Source organism: Borostomias antarcticus (genome assembly GCF_949987555.1).
Source record: "Borostomias antarcticus genome assembly, chromosome: 16".
Lineage (NCBI taxonomy): Eukaryota > Metazoa > Chordata > Actinopteri > Stomiiformes > Stomiidae > Borostomias > Borostomias antarcticus.
In genome coordinates, this window is record NC_140249.1 from 7166806 (window position 1) to 7188661 (window position 21856).

The 21856-nt window shown below is 49.2% G+C and overlaps 1 protein-coding gene across 1 annotated transcript; it reads left to right on the plus strand.

The window, feature by feature from the left end:
* LOC311319510 (phospholipid phosphatase-related protein type 3-like) lies at positions 1 to 10967 on the plus strand (the record flags this gene model as incomplete). Its single annotated transcript, XM_084451069.1, is given in 9 exon segments — positions 1 to 81; positions 228 to 413; positions 1039 to 1168; positions 1445 to 1640; positions 5948 to 6005; positions 8203 to 8376; positions 9206 to 9771; positions 9773 to 10100; positions 10188 to 10967. Coding segments are annotated over 9 exon segments (2499 nt in total).
* Positions 10968 to 21856: the final 10889 nt, after the last annotated feature.

The window sequence follows — 21856 nt, forward strand, 5'->3', positions numbered from 1 at the left end:
ATGATGTCACCTAAAAACAAGGCCAAGAAGAAACTGCCTAAAGACAGCATGACACTGTTGCCCTGCTTCTACTTCGTCGAGGTGTGTGTGTGTGTGTGTGTGTGTGTGTGTGTGTGTGTGTGTGTGTGAGTGCTAAGCACTAAAATGAAGCAATATACCATCAGTCCCTCCCAATCACTCTCCTCAGTCTGATATGTGTGTATGTGTGTGCGTGCGCGTGTGTCCAGCTCCCCATCGTCTTGTCATCTCTGGTGTCACTGTACTTCCTGGAGCTGACCGACGTGCTGTCGCCCGCTGTGGTGGGCTTCCGTTGCCATGACCGCGACCTCTCCATGCCCTACGTGGAGTCGGGGGACGAGCTGATCCCCCTTCTGATGCTGCTCAGCCTAGCCTTCGCAGGGCCTGCCGCCTCGGTGGGTCACACACACACACACACACACACACGTACACACACACACACACACGTACACACACGCATACACACACACATACGCATACATACACACACACACACACACACGTACACACACGCATACACACACACACATGTACAGTATACACACACACACACACACGTACACACACGCAGACACACACACACACACAGACGTGTGGAAACGTATTCAGATGCATGCATTATGTACACTTAGAGATTGCAGATCGATGCACACCGATAAAGACACACCTGACGTTGCGATACACACTGATTACACTAACGCTCTGAGATCCTCAGATCGATACGCGCTGATCAGTCAGAGGATAGGAGAGCAGCTGCCCATACACCCCTCTGATCAATTAGCCTAATTACCTGTCCTCGTCAATAGCACCTATCACCTGTTCTGCACAGCATCTCGTTGCCTCTTTCTACATCTCTCTTTTTCTTCATCTCCTTATCTCTCCTTCTCTCTACCTCATACTCTCTCTTATTCTCTCCCTCTCTCTTCGGTCCTCTCCCCCCCTCTCTCTCCATCTCTATATCTCCCTCTCCCCCTTTCTCTCTCTCTCTCTCTCTCTCTCTCTCTCTCTCTCTCTCTGCAGATCATGATAGGGGAGGGGCTGATGTACTGTATGCAGTCCAGGCTGAAGCTCCGCCCCAAAACCGAGAGCAGCATCAACGCCGGTGGCTGCAACTTCAACTCCTTCCTGCGGCGAACCGTTCGCTTCGTGGGTACGTTCGCAAAAAAAGAAAGACTGCCGTGTCTTGTTCTGTTCCGTTTGAGGGCCTTCGAAGGCGGCGCCGTGAAAACAGACGACTAAAAATACCAGGCTTGCCGTGGTCGACGGAGATGCTTGGTGGAGAAACCTGCCGTGTGAATATGAATGTGATGAAACCGGAAGAAAATCATGTGCTTCTCTCTCTCTCTTTCTCTCTCTCTCCCTCTCCACCCCCACCTCTCATTCGTCACCTCTCTCTCCGTCCCCCCATCCTGCCTCGTTCCCCCAGGTGTTCATGTGTTCGGTCTCCTGGCGACGGCCCTGGTGACGGACGTGATCCAGTTGGCGACCGGTTACCACGCCCCTTTCTTCCTCACCGTCTGCCAGCCCAATTACACGGCTCCGGGCGTGTCATGTGACGAGAATACTTATGTCACACAGGACATCTGCTCCGGGAAGGACTTGTACGCCATCATGTCTGCCAGGTGAACACACACACACAGACACACACATAAGCACACAGACACACACACACACACACACACTCACCCCTACACGTAAACACACACACACACACACAAACACACACATGAACACATACACACACACACACAAAAACAAACACACAAGCATAAGCATACACACACACATGCACCCACATACTGTACCAGACACACCTTTTCATTCAATGGCTTTTCTTTATTTTTTTTTATTTTCTACATTGTAGATTAATACTGAAAACATTAAAACTATGAAAGAACACATGGAACTATGTAGTAAACAAAAATGTTAAAAACAAAAATGTTAAACAAACCAGAATGTTTTAGATTTTAGATTCTTCTAAGTAGCCACCTTTTGCTTTGATGGCATCTTTGCTCACTCTTGGCATTCTATCAACTACAGTAACAGGTGTGCTATGTTAAGAGTTATTTCTTGCCTTCTTAATTAATGTGTTTGAGACCATCAGTTGTGTTGTGCAGAGGTACTGTAGGGTTGGTACACAGTTACAGTGAATTGCCCGATTCGGCTACTGTTCTAATCCATATTATGGCAAGAACCACTCAACTAAGTAAAGAGAAACCACAGTCCATCATTACTTTAAGACATGAAGGTCAGTCAATCCGGAAAAATTTCAAGAACTTTGAATGTATCCTCAAGTGCAGTCGCGAAAACCATCAAACGCTATGATGAAACTGGCCGTCATGAGGATCACCCCCAGGAAAGGAAGACCAAGTTACCTCTGCCGCAGAGGATAACGCCTCAATTCCACTGACTCCGTTAGCGTGGCGTTCCGAATGCGCTCAGGTCAGTTCCCTTCAACTTCAGCTTCAACTTCCACCGGTTGCGTTTCAGGAGCGAGCGTTTCGTTTGATATTCTGACAGGTCATCAGGGGGCGGGACCTAACTACTAATTTCTTCTACTACAGTACTACTTGATGCGTCCCAGATGCGCCATCTGGCAAAAATAGACCTGGTGTCCATGTCTACCTGTTGTCTATTTCTACCTGTTGTCTACTTCTACCTGCCGTCTATTTCTACCGGAGATCCGTGGAGAGCTGGTTCTGGGACACTTCTGAAACGTGCCGCACCACATCTGGTGGGAACACAATCATTGTCTAGAACGGTTGTGGTCAACTCTGCCAACGCTGCCGTTATTCATTAGCGTTACCCGCCTCAGAAACCTCACATGAACAGCAGCTCAGATCAGAGCACACATAAGGGCTTCTCAGAGTTCAAGCAGCAGACACATCTCAACTGATCAGAGGAGACTGCGTGAATCAGGCCTCCATGGTGGAATTGCTACAAAGAAGCCACTAATGAGGAAGAACAAGAAGAAGAAGAGAATTGTTTGGGCCAAGAAACACAAGGAACGGACAGTGGAAATCTCTACTTTGGTCTGATGAGTCCAAATTAATTTTTTTGGCTCCAACCGCGGAGGATGAAGTGTGATGGTGTGGAGGACGAAGTGTGATGGTGTGGAGGATGAAGTGTGATGATGTGGAGGATGAAGTGTGATGGTGTGGAGGATGAAGTGTGATGGTGTGGAGGATGACGTGTGATGGTGTGGAGGATGAAGTGTGATGGTGTGGAGGATGAAGTGTGATGGTGTGGAGGATGAAGTGTGATGGTGTGGAGGATGAAGTGTGATGGTGTGGAGGATGACGTGTGATGGTGTGGAGGATGAAGTGTGATGGTGTGGAGGATGAAGTGTGATGGTGTGGAGGATGAAGTGTGATGGTGTGGAGGATGAAGTGTGATGGTGTGGGGCTGCTTTGCTGGTGACACTTGGTGATTTATTCAAAATTCAAGGCACACTTAACCAGCAACCACCTACCACAGCACTCTGCAGCGATAAGCCATCCCATCTGGTTTGCGCTTAGTGGGACCAGCATTTGTTTTTCAACAGGACAATGACCCCAAACACACCTCCAGGCTATGGAAGTGCTATTTGAAGGAGATTGATGGAGTAAATGGTAAATGGACTGCACTTATATAGCGCTTTTCCACCTTAGCGGCATTCAAAGCGCTTTACAATGGCCTCTCATTCACCCATACATTCATACACCAATGGCGGTAGCTGCCATGCAAGGTGCTAACCTGCTTATTGGGAGCAATTTGGGGTTAGGTGCCTTGCTCAAGGACACTTCGACATGTGGACAGTTGGAGCTGGGATTCGAACCACTGACCCTTCGATCACTGAACGACCCACTCTACCAACTGAGCTACAGCCGCCCCGTACTACGTACTACGCTCTGTACTACGTCAGATGACCTAGCCTTCACAATCACTCGACCTAAGCCCACCTGAGATGGTTTGGGATGAGTTGGACAGCAGAGTGAAGGAAAAGTGCTCAGCCCCTCTGGGAACTCCTTCAAGACTGTTGGAAAATCATTCCAAGTGACTACCTTATGAAGCTGTCATCAAAGCAAAAGGTGGCTACTTTGAAGAATCTAAAATATAAATCATATTCTGGCTTAACACTTTACTACATATTTCCATATGTGTTCTTTCATAGTTTTGATGTCTTCAGTATTAATCTAGAATGTAGAAAATAATTTTTAAAAAATAAAGAAAAATAATTGAATAAGAATCAATCAAAGGAAGGTGTGTCAAACTTTTGACTGGTACTGTACGTATGTACACACACACACACACACACACACACACACACACACACACACACCTGGCTTGATAGTTTGATATTGCTCATACAGTGACCTGAATATATTCTTTTGCAGTCAGCCTATTATGTAGTTTACATGTATGCTTGCCATATCACAGATATGTTAAGAGCGGATGTGGAAGTTGAATGGTCTATAGAGAGATCAGGGACACACAGTTTGATCCAGCAGCACAGCCCAGGTCTTCCTGACAGATCCACCACCCAGCTGTCTGTTATGCCAGCAGTGTGAATCTGTATGAGGAAGCAGCGCTTGAACTTAACTGAACTCGTTTGATGTAGCCCCCTCCTACATGCGCGCACACACACACACACACACACGCCCAAACACACACACACACACACACACATACATACGAACACACACACACAAACACACAACTCTATCTGATCCTGTTTGTGCTTATTTATACAGTATGCACTTCAAGGACACCCACTCTCCTTGACTCTAATACACACACATATATACACACACACACACACATGCAAACACACACAAACACACGCACACGCACACACACACACACGCACCTCTATCTGATCCTGTTTGTGCTTATTTATACAGTATGCACTTCAAGGACACCCACTCTCCTTGACTCTAATACACACACACACACACACACACACACACACACACAAACACACACACACACACAGGCAAATTAATACAGTACATCAGACAGCTGCTGTAGATACAAACACATACAAACACACACACAAAAAAACACACACACACACACCCACACACACAAAAACACTCACACACACACACAAACACACACTGCCCACAGACGTCAGGACAGCAGAGTCGCTGCTCATCTTTCGCCGCAGGCTCAAAACTAATCTCTTCAAGAAGTACTACAATGATCCACCCTCTTAAGCACCTATTGTATTTTAGATTGCTATTGTTGCACTTTGCTTTCAGCACTAGATTATGCTCTTAGTCACTTATTTTAGAAAGGAGATGCACTTGTGAGTTCTGGCAAGTTGTAGTACATTGGCTTTTCCCACATTAAATGCAATTATTGTTAGTCACTTTGGATAAAAGCATCTGCTAAATGACTGTAATGTAATGTATCACAGGCAGGCAGATGGATACATTAGACTGCTGTTGTAGATCACACACACACACACACACACACATCTATGAGACAATCTGGGTATTCTGGGTAGTGACAGAAGTGATATCGTTAGTGTGACTCAAGAGAACACACTCACAGAATTCACATACCGTCACTGTAGATACCTGGATCACACTCTCTCCTGCAAAAGGAAAAATACTTCAATGTGTGGGCTAAGACTCAAATGTGTGGGCTGTAAAAAAAAAATACACATATTCAAAAAAAACACTAGTCTTATTTGTGGTTATAATGTTTCCTTTCCTTTAACTGAGATTCCCCAGAACAGCTGTGTGTTGTTTTGGAATACCAGAAGCACTCCCGCTAATTACCCTCAACTGTATATTCTCAGTCTTATTAGACTTATCTATTCTATCTTAGCAGCTACTGTATTAAGAACCTCTTTCTGTTCTCTCTCTCTCTCTCTCTCTCTCTCTCTCTCTCCCCCTCTTTCTTTCTCTCTTTCTCTCTCTTTTTTTCTATCTCCCGCCAGGAAAACATTTCCGTCCCAGCATGCAACGCTCTCTGGCTTCGCTGCTGTCTATATCGCCGTAAGCACTTCTTGTGTCCTGCTTGTGTTTCTGTGTAGTGTGTGTTTGTATTTGTGTTTGTGTCATGTGTTGTTTGCATTGTATTCACCTTTCTTACTGAGCACAATGCTCATTGTATTCTAGTTCCCTTGTCTATGTTAAAGGCAGAACTAGTTCAGGCAGACAACTGCTAAAAAAATGGTGAACATGCATTAAAAAAAGTTCCAGATAGAACTTTTCAATTTGTAAGATTCCAAATAGGACCCTTTTTTAGATAAGGAAGAACCATTAGAGTTCCAAACAGCTCCTTACAAATCTGAAATTCTTTATGGAATTTTCAGAGTTTCAGAGTTCTTCAAGTTACACATTGCTCTATACAGTAGCACCCCCTTTTTTAGCCCACCTCCACCCAGAACTGGCTTAAAGGTGCTATAAATAACATGTTTATGTAGACAAATCTTTTTTTTTTTTTTAACTCTAACAAGACTCGTGAGACAACAGTATTATGACTCCTGATCGCTCCCGACACAGATATACCGTATGGTACCAACGTCGTAATACTATTGGCTCACAAGCTTTGTTAGAAGTGGGAACCACATCTCAGACAGAATTAGTTTAAAATGATAAATTCATAGTCAATAACTTTTTCTTTATTTTTCTTTTTTTTTGGGGGGGGGGGATACTTTTATTCTGCACCTTTATTAAAGCGCTGTGGATGTTGTTGTTTTTTATTTGTATGATTTGTCTACATAAAAATATTATCTACAGTATATCACCTTTAAAGCTGTAATTTGGCTGAGGCTAGTTAGACTAGCTAGCTGGCCTAGCTCCATGGGGCTTCCAGCTGGCTAGCCAGTGTGTCTGCCTTAATTATTCCTCAGTCGGCTAGCTAGCTGCTGGAGCAGTGCAACGGCTGCCCCTGTCATCCAGTCTACTATAGTGAGCCCCATAGAGCTAGGCTATGCTAGGCTAGTAACTGCCCCCTTCATCCAGTATATGGTGAGCCCCATGGAACTAAGCTAGGCTAGGCTACGGTAGGCTAGCTAACTGCCCCCTTCATCCAGCCTACTATAGTGAGCCCCATGGAGCTAGGCTATGCTTGGCTAGCTAACTGCCCCCTTCCATCCAGCATATGGTGAGCCCCATGGAGCTAAGCTAGTCTAAGTTACACTAGGCTAGCTAACTGCCCCCTTCATTTAAAGCTTGATAACTTAAAGAGTCGTTTTTGGCTTTGAGTGATACCCAGAAAGATGTTTGTGTCTTTCCCCAGGCGTTTCTTTCCCCATGTATAGTATGTCGATGGGGAAAAAAAGTATTTTTGGTCCGCCTGGCGTCATGTGACTTGCGATACCGAGCTTGGCCAAAATCGCCTCGCAGCTCAGAGCTGTTCCTGGGAGCTTGGAGTGGAACGGCTGCCCCCTTCATCCAGCTTACCGGGCCTATAGGGAGCCCCATGGAGCTGCTGTAGGCTAGGCTACGCTAGGCTATGCTAGGCTATGCTACGCATGGCTAGCTAGCTGCCGGATAAGTCGCCAACTCCTCACTGGGCCCAGTGTCTGCATGATGAGAGGCTGTGGGGAAGGAGGGGAGAGGGGAGGGAGAGAGAAGGAGGAGGAGGATGGGGGCGGGGAGGGAGAGGGGGAGGGAGAGAGGAGGAAAGTAGGGGAGAGAGGGAAAGGAGGGGGGAGGACAAGGGAAGAGGAGGGTGTGGGTGGGGAGAGAAAGGAGGAGAGGATGAAGGAGAGGAGATTGGAGGAGACAAGGAAAGCAGCTGTTCTGCTGGTTGTCAGAGCTAGACCATTAGTCACACACACTCGCTGTACGCTCTGATCTTCTTTCTCAATCGCCCCCCTCAAATGTAAACCCAGAATCTGTCGTTTCCCTAGTCTCTCCTCTAGTCTCTCTGCCATTGTCCCAGTCTCTCTTATAATCTGTCTGCCATCCCATCCCCCTAGTGCCTCTGCTGTTCCCTTAGTCTCTCCTATAGTTTCTCTGCCATTGTCCCAGTCTCTCTTCTAGTCTCTCTGCCATCCCCCTAGTCTCTCTGATGTTCCCCTAGTCTCTCTTCTAGTCTACATTCATCTCTGCTTCCTTTCAACCTCCTTTCCGTAACACTCCAGTTGTCTTCACGTCTGTCACTGTACTGTGTAACTCTAGACCCTCCATCTCTCTCTCTCTCTCTCTCTCTCTCTCTCTTTCTCTCTCTCTCTGTCTGCAGATGTATTTCAATGCCAGTATCAGCAGCAGTACTAAGCTGCTGAAGCCCTTGCTGGTGTTTGGTTTCTGCATGGCCGCTGCTGTGTCTGGTCTCACCCAGATCACCCAGCACCGCAGCCACCCCATCGACGTCTACGTAGGCTACGTCATCGGAGCAGGCATCGGAGTCTACCTGGTGAGTGTGTGTGTGTGTGTATGTGACTCTTGCAGGAATAGGCAGATTAATATGAGCGTGTGTGTGTCTGCATCTGTGGGCGTCTATATGTTTGTTTGCGCATGTGTATTTGTGTCTGTGGGTGTCTAATGTCTATGTGTGTGTATGTGTGTTTGTTTGTCTGTATTTGTCTTTGCTTGTGTGTGTGTGTGTGTGTGTGTGTGTGTGCGTGCGTGCGTGCGTGTGGGTACACTGCGTGCACGTGCGTGTGTATCTGTGTGTGTGCGTGGGTGTGTATCTGTGTCTGTGGGTGTGTGTGTGCGTGTGTTTGAAACAACCGTAGCAATTGTTTTATTTCCCCAGTGTATTGATATGAGGGGACAGCTGTTTCTTAATACGTCCATTCATGATGTGAGCACTTTAATTCTGCTTCCTCTTAGACCAGTGGACTTGTCTCTGAAACATCATTGGGGAACACAGGCTATATATAGCTTTTTCTATTCTATTGGAGAGAAAAAATGAAGGAATAATCCGATAAGATTTCCCTGGGTGAAAATTTCACAGTTCTTCTTTAGAGAACTGCCATTCTTCACGCCCTCTCTCACTCTCTCTTTCTCGTCTCCATCTTTCAACGGTGCGAAGGACTTTTCGGTGATGAAAGTGAAAGAAAGAGATTTTATGCTGACCTCCGCAAAAAGCAAAAAGCAAAAAGCAAATCGGCCTTTTCTTTTCACCCAGTTTAGCGGCAGTTATAGGAAGGGCACAAATCTGTCTTCTCTTTCCTCCAAACACCCAGAACACTCTTTCACGGTCTGCTGATTTTATTTTCTCTCTCCGCCGCCCCCTCCAGGCTCGTTATGCGGTGGGGAACTTCAAGGCGTCGGAGGAGGACGCCGCCCCCCAGCCCGCCAGGGCGCCCGGCGCCCACCAGAAGGACCATCTGCGCATGCTCACCCAGCGCAGCCACGACTCCCTCTACCGCAAGAGCGGCCGCGCCGGCGCCGACAGCCGCGAGGAGCTGGGGGCGGGGCTGGGCGTCGGGGGCGGGGCCGGCGGGCGTGGCAAGGTACGTCGGGAGAAGGCCTCGCTGGCGTCGCTGAAGCGCGCCAGCGCCGACGTGGAGCTGCTGGCGCCCCGCGGCCCCATGGGAAAGGAGACCATGGTGACCTTCAGCAACACCCTGCCGCGCGTTGCCAACGGCAATAACCCCACCTCCCCGTCGTCGGAGGAGCCCGGCGGCGCCGGCCAGCAGCAGCGCCACATGACCTTTCACGTGCCCTTCGACCCCCAGAGGTCGCTGCAGCTGGTGTCGGAGTGGAAGCAGCGCTCGCTGGAGCTGCGCAGCCAGGGAGCGAGAGACCAGGTGGGCGACGAGGGGGGGGAGGAGGAAGAGGAGGAGGAGGAAGGGGGTCAGGAGGGGGGAGGAGGAGGAGGGGGGGGAGGGGGAGCAGGGGATGCCCTCCTCTCTCTACCCCACCGTCCAGGACAACAGGGGCGTGGCCACACCGACAGTGGGCGGAGCCAGGGGGGTGGTGGCCCCTCCCCTCGTGCACATCCCCGAGGAAGCGTCCCGCCCGCCGCCCGTCTCCCCCAAGAGCGCCAAGACGCGCGCCAAGTGGCTGTCGCTCACCGAGGGGGGAGGAGCCAGAGAGGGAGGGGCCAGGGAGGGACCCATCGCCGTGACAACCCCGCGGGTGCCGAACACGCTGCCGAACCAGCCGCCCAATCAGCCGCGGGTGATGCAGGTGAGCCACAAAACAGGAAGTAAGGAGCTGCGGCCGTTTTGTTTCCTGTCACACACCATCTCTTATTTGATTTCCCGCCCCGCGCAGGTGATCGCCATGTCCAAGCAGCCCGGCCACGGACCTGTCACCTTGTCTGCCAAAACCTCGGACGCCACCTCCTCCTGCGGGGGCGGGTCCTCCAACGGCTCAGAGTCGCCGTACTACCGGATCCCCTCGGACCGGGACAGCGGCGGCGGCGGCGGGAGCAACCCCGGCAGCGTCTCCGGCAGCGGCAGCATCGTCACCATCGACGCCCACGCCCCCCACCACCCGGTGGTGCGCGTCTCGACCAGCAACGGCAAGCCGTGGGAGTGGCGCAACACGGTGAGCGGCAGCATGATGACCGCCGCCGACCCTCAGGAGCACCAGCGGGGGGCGCTGCAGCGCCAGGAGCACGTGAGCTCCCGGGAGTACCGGGAATACCGGACGCTCTCCTCCATCAAGACCGAGTCCCACTGCTCCTCCTACTCCACCGGCGAGGCCGACTCCGCCCCGCTCCCTCCCCCGCCGCACCCCACCTCCTCCTCCCCCTTACCTCCGCCTCCTCACCTCTCCTCCTCCCCCCTCCCTCCCCCTCCTCACCCCAACTCCTCCTCCTCCCCCCTCCCTCCCCCTCCCCACCCCTCCGCCTCCTCCCCCCTCCCTCCGCCTCCCCACCCCGGCTCCTCCCACCTCCCTCCCCCGCCTCACCCGGACCTGCTATTGGACGGTCACTCCCACGCCCTGTCCCGCTCCTCCACCCTCCCTCGCAGGCCCCAGGTGTCGGCGCACAGCCAGGCGGAGCAGGAGCATTACTACAAGACCCTGCAGAGCGAGAGGAGGGTATAACGCTAGTGTCACGCCCGCCTCGGAAAGGGCTCGGGCAAGAGACGTGGGCCGGAGGAGGTTATAAGGAGTCGGCGGAGGTGATAGGAGGTTATGACAGGTGACTTAGTGGGTTTATTACACGGGAAGCACTTGGGCAGCCCGCGTAGAGTGACGGGAGGTTATTAGAGTGACATAGAGGTCATATAAAACATTTAAAAAAAGATTAAAAAAAAGATAAATGGAGAGGTTTTTGGAGTCAGTGTAAGTGATAACAAGAAGTTATAACATGTGACTTTGTGGGTTTATATCATGGGAAGCATTTGGCAGCCCCTACAGAGTTGTAGGAGGTTATAAGCTGTCATAAGGGGGGTTGAATGGGAGTACATAGGCAGGGGACAGAGATAGGAGATGTACATAGAGATGTTCATATGACAGTTTGGGACTGAGGGGCCACTTGGAGAAGGGGGATCATCATGACCTCGCTGGGATCCCTTCTCCGGGAGCCCCGCCCTGATGAGCCCCGCCCTGAGGAGCCCCGCCCTGATGAGCCCCGCCCTGAGGAGCCCCGCCCTGAGGCTCGATGGACTTGACACGAGAAGAATAAACAGCACAAGAAGAGAAGACGAGGGATGGGGAAACAAAGGAATCAAGGCCCGGAGGCAGTGCCCTCCTCCTCCTCCTCCTCTTCTGAGAGCCAGACACTGAAGAGAGCAGACACTGAGGGGTCGTGTGAAAGGAGGACGAGACCAAGGGTGAACTGACACCATGGCTATCAGGTTCCTCTCCCCCTCCCGGGTCCTTCCCCAGACCCCAACGACACCCCCCCTCCCCCCCCGGTCCCTCCCCAGACCCCAACGCCACGCCGGCAGACTGTTCTGAGGACCGGACCTCCGAGGAGAGTAGGACAAAACCACCGAGGGCGACGCCGGCTCCCTCCTCCACCGCCCCCCGCCGGCTCTCTCCTCCACCGCCCCCCGCTCCCGCCCCCGCCGGCTCTCTCCTCCACCCCCTCCCGTCCCCTCCGGCGTCGGCCTCCCCGGCTTCCCTCGTCTCCCGGAGGCGGCGGCGGTGGCGGCCTGTCGCAGCTCCGCTACTGAGCCGGGGAGGAGGTGGGGAACCTGTCCCGGTCTGTCTGTCCCTGACCCCCCGCTGGGTCCCCATGCAGGACGAGGCTCCCGGTCTGTCTGTCCCTGACCCCCCGCTGGGTCCCCACGCAGGACGCAGCACAGCTCTGAGAGGGGGACAAGAGGCAGGCAAGGAGGATGGAGGCACCATGGGGGCTCTGCGTCGGAACATCTTTGAGTGGATTACCGTTGTAAACACCAGAAGAGGAAGGGGGGTTTGGGCAGGGACTGCGGGGGGGCGGCTGGCATCACACACACACGGTCTGCGAGGACGAACCCACCGGGGAGATTACCGTGTTTATCAAACCCCAACACACCCTCCATATCCCTGGCACTCACGTCGGCCAATCACAGCACACCCAGCGAACCGTTAAAACAGCCAATCAGCGGCTCTCCGGGGTCCTGGAGGCCCCAGGTGCAAATTGAGAGCGAGGGAAGGTTGGCTCGGAACTGCAAAACCATGTTTTTCTTTTGTACAAAATCATTTGCAACGATTACATGCATCAAATGTTTGTTTTTCTATTTTTAACCGTTGAAATCCGTACCGGGCGGATCCTTCACATCATGCTCTTACATGTCCGAACATTTTGAGGACAAAATATTGTCTTATATTGTAAAGAAATATCGGGATGGGTTGTTGTTGCCTAGTTTGGGAATGAGTTTTGTTTAGTCGTGGATCTCTGCCTATGAACGAATTGTGTTTAGACGTGGATCTCTGCTTGTGATGTGGAGCTTTTCTGGTGCTCTTGCTTGTTGGTGTGAACTGCTGCATGTGTGTATGAGTGTGTTCTTATCATTCTGCATTAGTACCTTTAACAGACAGAAATGCTGCCTTCTTAGTGACGTCCATTGTTTGACTTATTTTATATTATGACTGTAAAAAGATTTAAGCCTAATATTATTAATATTACTTCATGGTCCTTTTTTACGGGCTATTTCTCTTTTTTTCTTCTTTTTTTAATCTGTGGTCATGTGTAACAGTTGACATAATATGAAATAAACAAACAACACTTGAACTAATTTGAAAAAGTCCTAAGACGTCGTCTCTACAGGAGTGTGAAGGGTTAACCCACAAAGCAGACCCACAGATGTGCAGAACACATCTTTGTCGTGAAAATAATCTCTATTGATTAATACACAGATACTAGACACACACATGCGCACACACATACACACACACACATACTGTACACACAGACATGCACACGCACAGACACACACACACACACACACACACACATATAGGCTACTGTACCCGCACACACACACACACACACACACACACACACACACAGATACTCAGTGCAGCAGACCCCCCCCTCTCCTGTGGGATGGTGTCAGATGTCTATAATGAATTGTACTGTGATGTCTGGAAGTTCCTTTTGACTCCACATAGAAACATAGTCTTACCCACTACTGCAGCATTGTGTGTGTGTGTGTGTGTGTGTGTGTGTGTGTGTGTGTGTGTGTGTGTGTGTGTGTGTGTGTGTGTGTACAGTAGTACAGTATGTATACATGTCCCCAGAGTGCTGGGCTGATTGGTGGGGCTCTGGGCAGTGAGGGTACAGATGGAGCCTGAGGCCTGCTTCCCGCCTCTTAAATGCTGTTTCTTTTTTTACCTCTCTCTCTCTCCCTCTCTCTCTCTTTCTTTCTCCATCTCTCTCTGTCTCTTTCTTTCTCCATCTCTCTCTGTCTCACACTCTCCCTCTCCCCAACTCTCTCTATTTCACACAACGGTAGCGGTGCTTTAGAACCCTCTCAGGTTGAATTGAAAGGCAATACAGAAACTAGGCCTAGAGGACTGTGTGTGTGTGTGTGTGTGTGTGTGTGTGTGTGTGTGTGTGTGTGTGTGTGTGTGTGTGTGTGTGTGTGTGTGTGTGTGTGTCACTGTGAGGGCAGCTGACCAGAGGATGATGATGTCACTGACCTTCTCCCCAGGAGAGTGATTCACTGTCAGAAGAAAACAAACCTCTTGATCTTCAGAGGCTGTTCTCCCTCTCCTCTCTGTTAAACATGGACCTGCATAAGGACACGTGTGGACAGACCTCTGTATGCAGATACAGCAGGTAAAGAACATAGAGGAATGTGGACATTGCAATTGGAAAAATATACATACAAATAAGTGAAAACTGTCACTGAAAAAAATCTCCCTCTCTATGACTCTCCCTGTCTCTCTCTCTCTCTGTCTCCCCCTCTCTCTCTTGTCTCTCTCTCCCCCTCTCTGTCTCTCTTTCCCTCTCGGCCTCTCTCTCTCTCCCTCTCTCTGACTCCCTGTCTCTCTCCCTCTCTCTGTCTCTCTCTCCTTCTCTCTGTCTCCCTATCTTTGTCTCTCTCTCCCTGTCTCTCTCTCTCGCTCTCTCTCTCCCTCTCGGTCTCTCTCTCCGTCTCTCTCTCTCTCCCTAGCTCTCTCTCTCTCCATTCCTCTCTCTCTCTCTCTCCTCCTACAGCCTGGATGAGTCACGTTGTTCTGGATCTACTCCTCCTCTTTCTACCTCTTCTTCAGCAAAGCTTCTAATCACAGATTCATATTTCATGATGTTGCTGTATTGTATATGATGCCAAGGCCTTTTCAAACGTGAAATGTTCGATCTTGGCTGGAGGGGAGTTTTAATGAGAGAGAAAGAGAGAGCGTGAAAGAGAGAGAGAGAAAGAGAGAGAATGTGTGTGTGCGTGTGCATGTGCGTGCGTGTGCGTGTGTGTGGGTGTGTGTGTGTGTGTGTGTGTGCGTGTGTGTGTGTGAACAGTTTTGTCCGTTCAAAAGCCGACATGTAGAGGTTATCAGGCCGGTACAGTGTTGCCCAGCCCGGTCCAGTCCGGCTCGCTTGGGGCACAGAGAGACTTATCTCATGCATACATTTATAAACACACGCATGCACACACACACATACACACACACACACACACACTGTCTCTCTTTTTCTCTCTCTCTCTCTCTCTTTCTCTCTCCTTCTCTCTCGTTAAACCCTCTAGACAAAATCAAACATTTTAAGCTGAAGGTCCATGTTTTAGGTAAAAGTAAATCGATGCAGCCATTTAGGTCAGAAATAAGCAGTTTTCCGTTCTATGTTCCTCCCGCCCACCATCTTCTACAAACAGGTAACACCTCTACACCCGGCCTTGTTTTGTCTTTAGGGTGGGTCTCTGTACAAGCCCTTCTGGGGTTTCCTATCTCTTCTGTACATTGTGTCTGTCTTTTATTTTTACCTTTAAAATAAAAGAATACATAAAACAAACACACACACAAAGACACACTCTTAGACGCAAGCACCCATCTGTAGCGTCCTAGTGCTGTGGCACCTCTCTGCATGTGAAGCTAGCGAGGGCTGTTCTAGCATGGCTGGGTTAACGTGGTCGTGCTCTTACATGCATGACTAAGATGACACGCCTGCAGGCCGACCTCACTAACACACTAGCACAGTTATCAGACCACACTAATTGGGTCCAGGACTCGCAGTGTGTGTGTGTGTGTGTGTGTGTGTGTGTGTGTGTGTGTGTGTGTGTGTGCGTGCATGCGTGTGTGTGTGTGTGTGTGCATGCGTGTGTGTGTGTGTGTGTGTGGGTGTGTGTGCATGCATGCATGCGTGTGTGTGTGTGTGTGCATGTGTGTGTGTGTGTGTGTGTGTGTACATTATGCTCTTCTCACATGTCCCTCCCTGCTGCCTCTCCCTCCACAGACCCAGTCTGATGTACAAATGTCCCCACTGCTAATCTGAGAATATAGTCATTGGCTTTTATGATAAATATTCATACTACGGTCTGACCCAAATGTCCACTGCTGAAAGTTGTCTCCAGGAGTGACATGAGGCAGACGCCAGAGACAAAAATAGCACCTTGCGGACCAGCCTATGTATGGGGAGACGCTTGTGGACAAAACATGAGATAAACCGTCAAATAACTGTCTATCTACTATGCCTATCTCACGACCTGATCAAGTACAGCCTGCGCCAACTCCTCACTGACGGAGGGGGGAGACCTGAGGAGAGAGACGTGATAGGAGATAAACAGGAGACGAGAGAGTGTGTCTGAGATGGTGGTTTTGACAGAGCTGCCAGTGGATGTGTAACTAATGATGTCGCTCCCGTAATGAGGCGGTCTCAGCTGGCTTTACACACGTCTCGTTATGGCTTTGGCGTCACTGCAACTGCTTGTGCGTGTTGTGTAAGTGTGGTAAGTGTGTGTTTGTCTGTGTGTGTGTGTACGTGTGTATGTGTGTGTGTGTGTTTATGTGTGTGTGTGTGTGTATTTGTGTATGTGTGCGTGTGTGTGCATTTGTGTGTGTGTCAGAGAGAGAGAGAGAGAGAGAGAGAGAAAGAGAGATAGTCATGGTACCAATGTTTATTTGTGACGGTGACTCAGAGAGATAAGACTAGGAACACTGAGCTAGGTTGGAGGATAGGAGGGTAGGAGGGTAGAATGTTAGGATGGTAGGAGGGTAGGAGGGTAGGAGGGTAGGATGTTAGGATGGTAGGAGAGTAGGATGGTAGTAAAGTAGGAGGGTAGGAGGGTAGAATGGTAGGATTGTAGGAGGGTAGGATGGTAGGAGAGTAGGGTGGTAGGTGGGTAGGAGGGTAGAAGGGTAGGAGGGTAGGAGGGTAGGATGGTAGGATGGTAGGATTGTAGGAGGGTAGGATGGTAGGAGGGTAGGAGGGTAGAAGGGTAGGAGGGTAGGAGGGTAGGATGGTAGGATTGTAGGATTGTAGGAGGGTAGGATGGTAGGAGAGTAGGGTGGTAGTTGGGTAGGAGGGTAGGAGGGTAGGAGGGTAGGAGGGTAGAAGGGTAGGAGGGTAGGATGGTAGGATTGTAGGATTGTAGGAGGGTAGGATGCTAGGAGAGTAGGGTGGTAGTTGGGTAGGAGGGTAGGAGGGTAGGATGGTAGGAGAGTAGAGTGGTAGGTGGGTAGGAGGGTAGGAGGGTAGGATGGTAGGAGGGTAGGAGAGTAGGAGGGTAGGATGGTAGGAGGGTAGGAGGGTAGGATGGTAGGAGGGTAGGGTGGTAGGAGGGTAGGAGGGTAGGAGAGTAGGGTGGTAGGAGGGTAGGAGGGTAAGAGGGTAGGATGGTAGGAGGATAGAAGGGTAGGATGGTAGGAGGGTAGGAGAGTAGAGTGGTAGGTGGGTAGGAGGGTAGGAGGGTAGGATGGTGGAGGGTAGGAGGGTAGGATGGTGGATGGTAGGATGGTAGGAGAGTAGAAGGGTAGGAGGGTAGAAGAGTTGAAGGGTAGGATGGTAGGACAGTAGGATGGTAGGAGGGTAGGATGGTAGGAGAGTAGGATGGTAGGAGGGTAGGAGAGTAGGAGAGTAGGATGGATGCCCACACACACATACACACACACACACACAAACACACACACACACACGGTAGAAGGTAGCTCTCTGGTTTTCCCTGTTTGTGACACAGAGAACTATTTCACTCCCTCAGACAAACACACCTGGCCCTCATCTCTCAACAGCAGTTATGACGATACTGACAGACATACAGAAGCGCATAGCCTACGTTTTGTTTTAAAGCGTGCGTGTATGTGTGTGTGTGTGTGTGTGTGTGTTGGTGGGTGGGTGGACTGCTGCTCATGTAGACATTGTGTGTGTCTCTGTGACTCATAGGAGGCAGTAGATATGCAGAGCCTGGATCCCTATCCTCTCTTGGTGGTGTGTGGGTACGCATGTAACTGAGTGAAACCGTGAGTCCCCTGAGCATAAATACTGTGCACCAGCGTGATGAAGACCTAGCTTTTCATCGGCTTTGCTGCTTTAAACGGTGTCTGACCCGTGGGAGACCCGGGTAGAATCCCACCCCGGGCATGCCAAAACGTATAGGTTACCTATAGGCTACTGTGTGTGTGTGTGTGTGTGTGTGTGTGTGTGTGTGTGTGTGTGTGTGTGTGTGTGTGTGTGTGAAAGAGCCCCCCCGCCCCCAGTCTAGCTCCTCTCTACATCCCCCCCAATACTGTCTCCTTCCATTCTCCAGAGGCTCTGCTTTGCATTCCTGGCTGGCTGGCCCAACCCTAACTGACATGAATAGGTCTAATCTATTTCATAAGACGTGTGCTCAGTTGTGAGTACAGCTCGTCGGGATCCATGGAACACCAGCGCCCCCTGGTGGGGATGGGAGGCAGGTGCTACACGTCTCACAGAATGAAACGACAGGGAATCCAGACAGACCATCATGGCTGCCGCCACTTTTTGTGTGTGCAGATTCACCTGTAGGCAAAATGGAATGGTGTATGGATGGAATGTGAATAGAGTCATTCGAGACCGTAGCCTACAGGTTTGTAACTAAACTACCACAGTGAAGCGTAGGATAACTCTTTGGTTGTATAAGCTAGAGAAAAGTGTTCCAGAGAACATTGGCCTGCTCTACCTGACCTGAACGGATATTAGGCTATGAGTTTTTTTCCAGACGGCTGTGTGCTATGGTGATACATGATTACATCTATAACCTTTTATTTTGAAGAGTGCAGACCTAGATATCTAGGCTATAATGGTATAGCTTACAGCCATTATGGGGCAGATTTGCGGATATAACCGAAACCGACACTAGATGGAGAACCTGAGCAACAAAACCTCCGCCTCTCTCACGAGACCGTCCCCATATAGGCTGTGATTTGGTTATTATTCTAATACAATTGTGGGCCTGCGTTCGCAGATTTGTAGGCTATGTAGCGGTAGGCCTACAAGCGTATCGCGGTAGACTATAGCAAACGTTTAGGCACAGTATGGATAGAGGCCTAATACGCCTGAATCTGTCAACGCGCGCATGCAGGGCCCCCTTTATCTTTGATGGGGAGGCGTATCCCTTTCCCACTCTCTCACTTTCTCTCTCCCCATTCCACCCTCTCTCTCTCTCTCATACACTCTCACTGCTAGCACCCATGCATTAGGCTATTAGTCTGCCAATAGCTTGAAGCAAAAAAATAAAAATAGTGAGCCTATATAGAGGTCGTAGGCCTACTTCCGACACACACTACTGTAACGGTCATTCCTAACGGTGCTCCTTTGGACACTCGGGCGCATCGCAGCCGGCTAACAAAACCGCGCCAGTTTACCAGAGCAAAAGTCCGCGTCCGCGTAGTGCTGCGGGCTCAGATCACCGCTCAGCGGTCCTCGTTATCAGCGCTAACCGCACCAGCGTGGCCAGCGGAAGGGTTGGCTGTCAGGGGAGGAGAGGAGCGGAGGGAAGAGAGAAGAGGAGGAGGGGAGGTGACCGAACACACCGAGGACCGACGAGAATAAACAAACCAAGCCGCGCACACCGTCGGCTATCCGTGAAAGAGCCTCGAACTGTATCGCAGATATTCCCCAGTGGAAAAGACGGCCGAGCGAAACGGATCCTCGACTGAGTGAGTAGCCTACTGATTTGCAATTGATTTTCATCACTATGTGTCGCCTACAGCAGACTACCTGGTCTGCTTTCAAACAATGGTCAAGTGACTCAACCCTGGCGTTAATATGCAAGCTTCCAGCCAAAGCATCCCCCGTATGTGGATAGAGAGAGGGGGTGAGTCTGGTCGGGCTTCCAGACGACGAAATCCTACCCCGCAGGATCGTCTCATATCGGGGTTTAGCGGCTAGGCATTGTTAATGTCCACCAGGTGCTTACAGTTTGTAACGTTGCATTTCGATGGTCTGATGGCGCGACACAGACGCGTGTTTTGGGGGGCATGCATGTTACATTGTAGGCTATTAAGCGAAAAAGCTTCAAAATGTACATCCGTTTTCCTACAGTAAAAATGTATACCATCCTTTCATTAAATAGGCTGTCTACTCTATTCTATGTGGCTGTCATATTCATTATAAGGCCGTGGCAACGCTGTTTATTCAGGTAGGTAGGCTGCAGCGCAGCCTCCTGCCAAGCCGACAGGTGCACCGCCACGACATGTTTACGTAAATTGTATGACGATCCATCATGTATATCGATCTGTTTTGCGAGCCGCGTATTCTACATGAGGGTCAGTCTGGCTCTTTTTGTGTGTGTGTGTGTGTTTTTTTTCATCGACGGGCATTTCTAGCGGCGCAACAGCCAGAGCAGGGACAGGGAAAGAGATGCTGCTGGCGGGGTGTTTCCCCCGTTTCAACGCGATGAGTGAGAGTGAGCGGAGGGGAGTTTTCAGTAGCCTACCGTGTTGTGATGTGAGGGGGTCCGTTCCAACATGGCGCGCATGGGCCGTGTGATAACCATGGCTATTACATAGTCCCGTCTGGAATTTCCACTGTAGAGCATTTCAGCAGACTGCTCTTCTGGGTTTGTTAGTTTGGGGAGTCTGTGCTAGGTTACTATTAGGTCATTCCTGGATATTGGTGACTTGTCTGTCCTCAGGAAATAACTTAGGCCTAATGGGCCTATTTTATTTAAAATAAATCCAATGTTTAAAATGAAAGTTTTTTAAATTATTATTATAAATGAAGGTCTTCTTTATAAAATTAACACAAAAATAATGCATGTAATAGGTTTTTTTTTTTTTTTTTTTAATAATGTTTAGGCACATACACTTCTTTTTATGATGTCCCCAAAGCAAATTTTCCATTTCAATGAAAAACATTTGTAATAGCCTATAATTATAAATAACTAGAAATAGGCTATGCCTTTATTATTGTATTAGCCTACTTCAAGTTAAAATCTCACAAATTATTAATATATATAAATTGATATATCAATGTTATTTATTATTTTTATTGAATTTACTGCGTGTCCCTGAAATCGCGTTCCACCCTGTTAGTTAATGGTATTTAGCCTTCTGAACAAAAGAGAATTCCAATTCCCATGAACCAACATTCAGGAAGTGGAATCACTCTTTTGGAGGGAAATCAAAGGAGCAAAGTGAGGTGAGCACCAACAATCTGTTGCCTTTTTTTCAAGTTCTGTGGTGTTAATCTGTATGTCCTACTCTTAAATTTCCACCCTGTTGGGCTAAATTATAAAGAAAGTAGACCACTTTTTTTTCTTTTTTTTTTATCAAATGCATGTTTGATATAGTATATTATATACTAAAGTACTGTTGTCTGCACTAAGTCTGGAGAGCTAGCTAGCTAAGTGCTGCTTCACAAAGCAATGGCTAATTTGGCTGAAAATGTTCCACCCTGTTAGGTTCCACCCTGCTAGGTATATAAACCTAACAGAGTGGAACATACACCTACCAGGGTGGAATATAAATGCTGATACATATCCAATTGTCATGTAAACTGTAATTTGTAATTAAACTGTAATTTACCAATACGTATAAAAATGGCTTTATAGACCTACCTCTGTCCTGCCTCATTACAGCCATGATCAAGAAGGCTATAAATTGATCACCCTCTTAATCATATGCATTACACAGTCATTGATCATTATAAAGTGTTGACTATACAATTTGCATAATCATATAAGGTTAAATGTTACTTATTTGTTAGGAAATTGCTCAAGTGCAGCAGTAAGTGCAGCAGAGATGTAGTGTTACTACAGAGAGATGGCAGAGAGACCTCAGTGAGCCCAGAGGAATGAATGGAGAGAGGGGAAGAGGAAAAGGCTAGAGCAGCTATACCATCATCCATCATCACCTGCAACATGTCTTGCATTGTAACCAGTGGCAGGAGCATCAAGGTTCGAAATGTAAAAAATCCAACACAACATCACAATACAGGTGTGCAACAGGACTAGGGATGAGACGGTATACCGTAAAACCGTGACATTCCCTGTGTTTACGGTATTACGTTTACGGTATTACACAATAATGCGCTGCTGAAACTTCACATTTCAAGTTGCTTGCAACAGTTAATTTTGTAATTTAATATAAGCTTGCTATTAATAAACTGA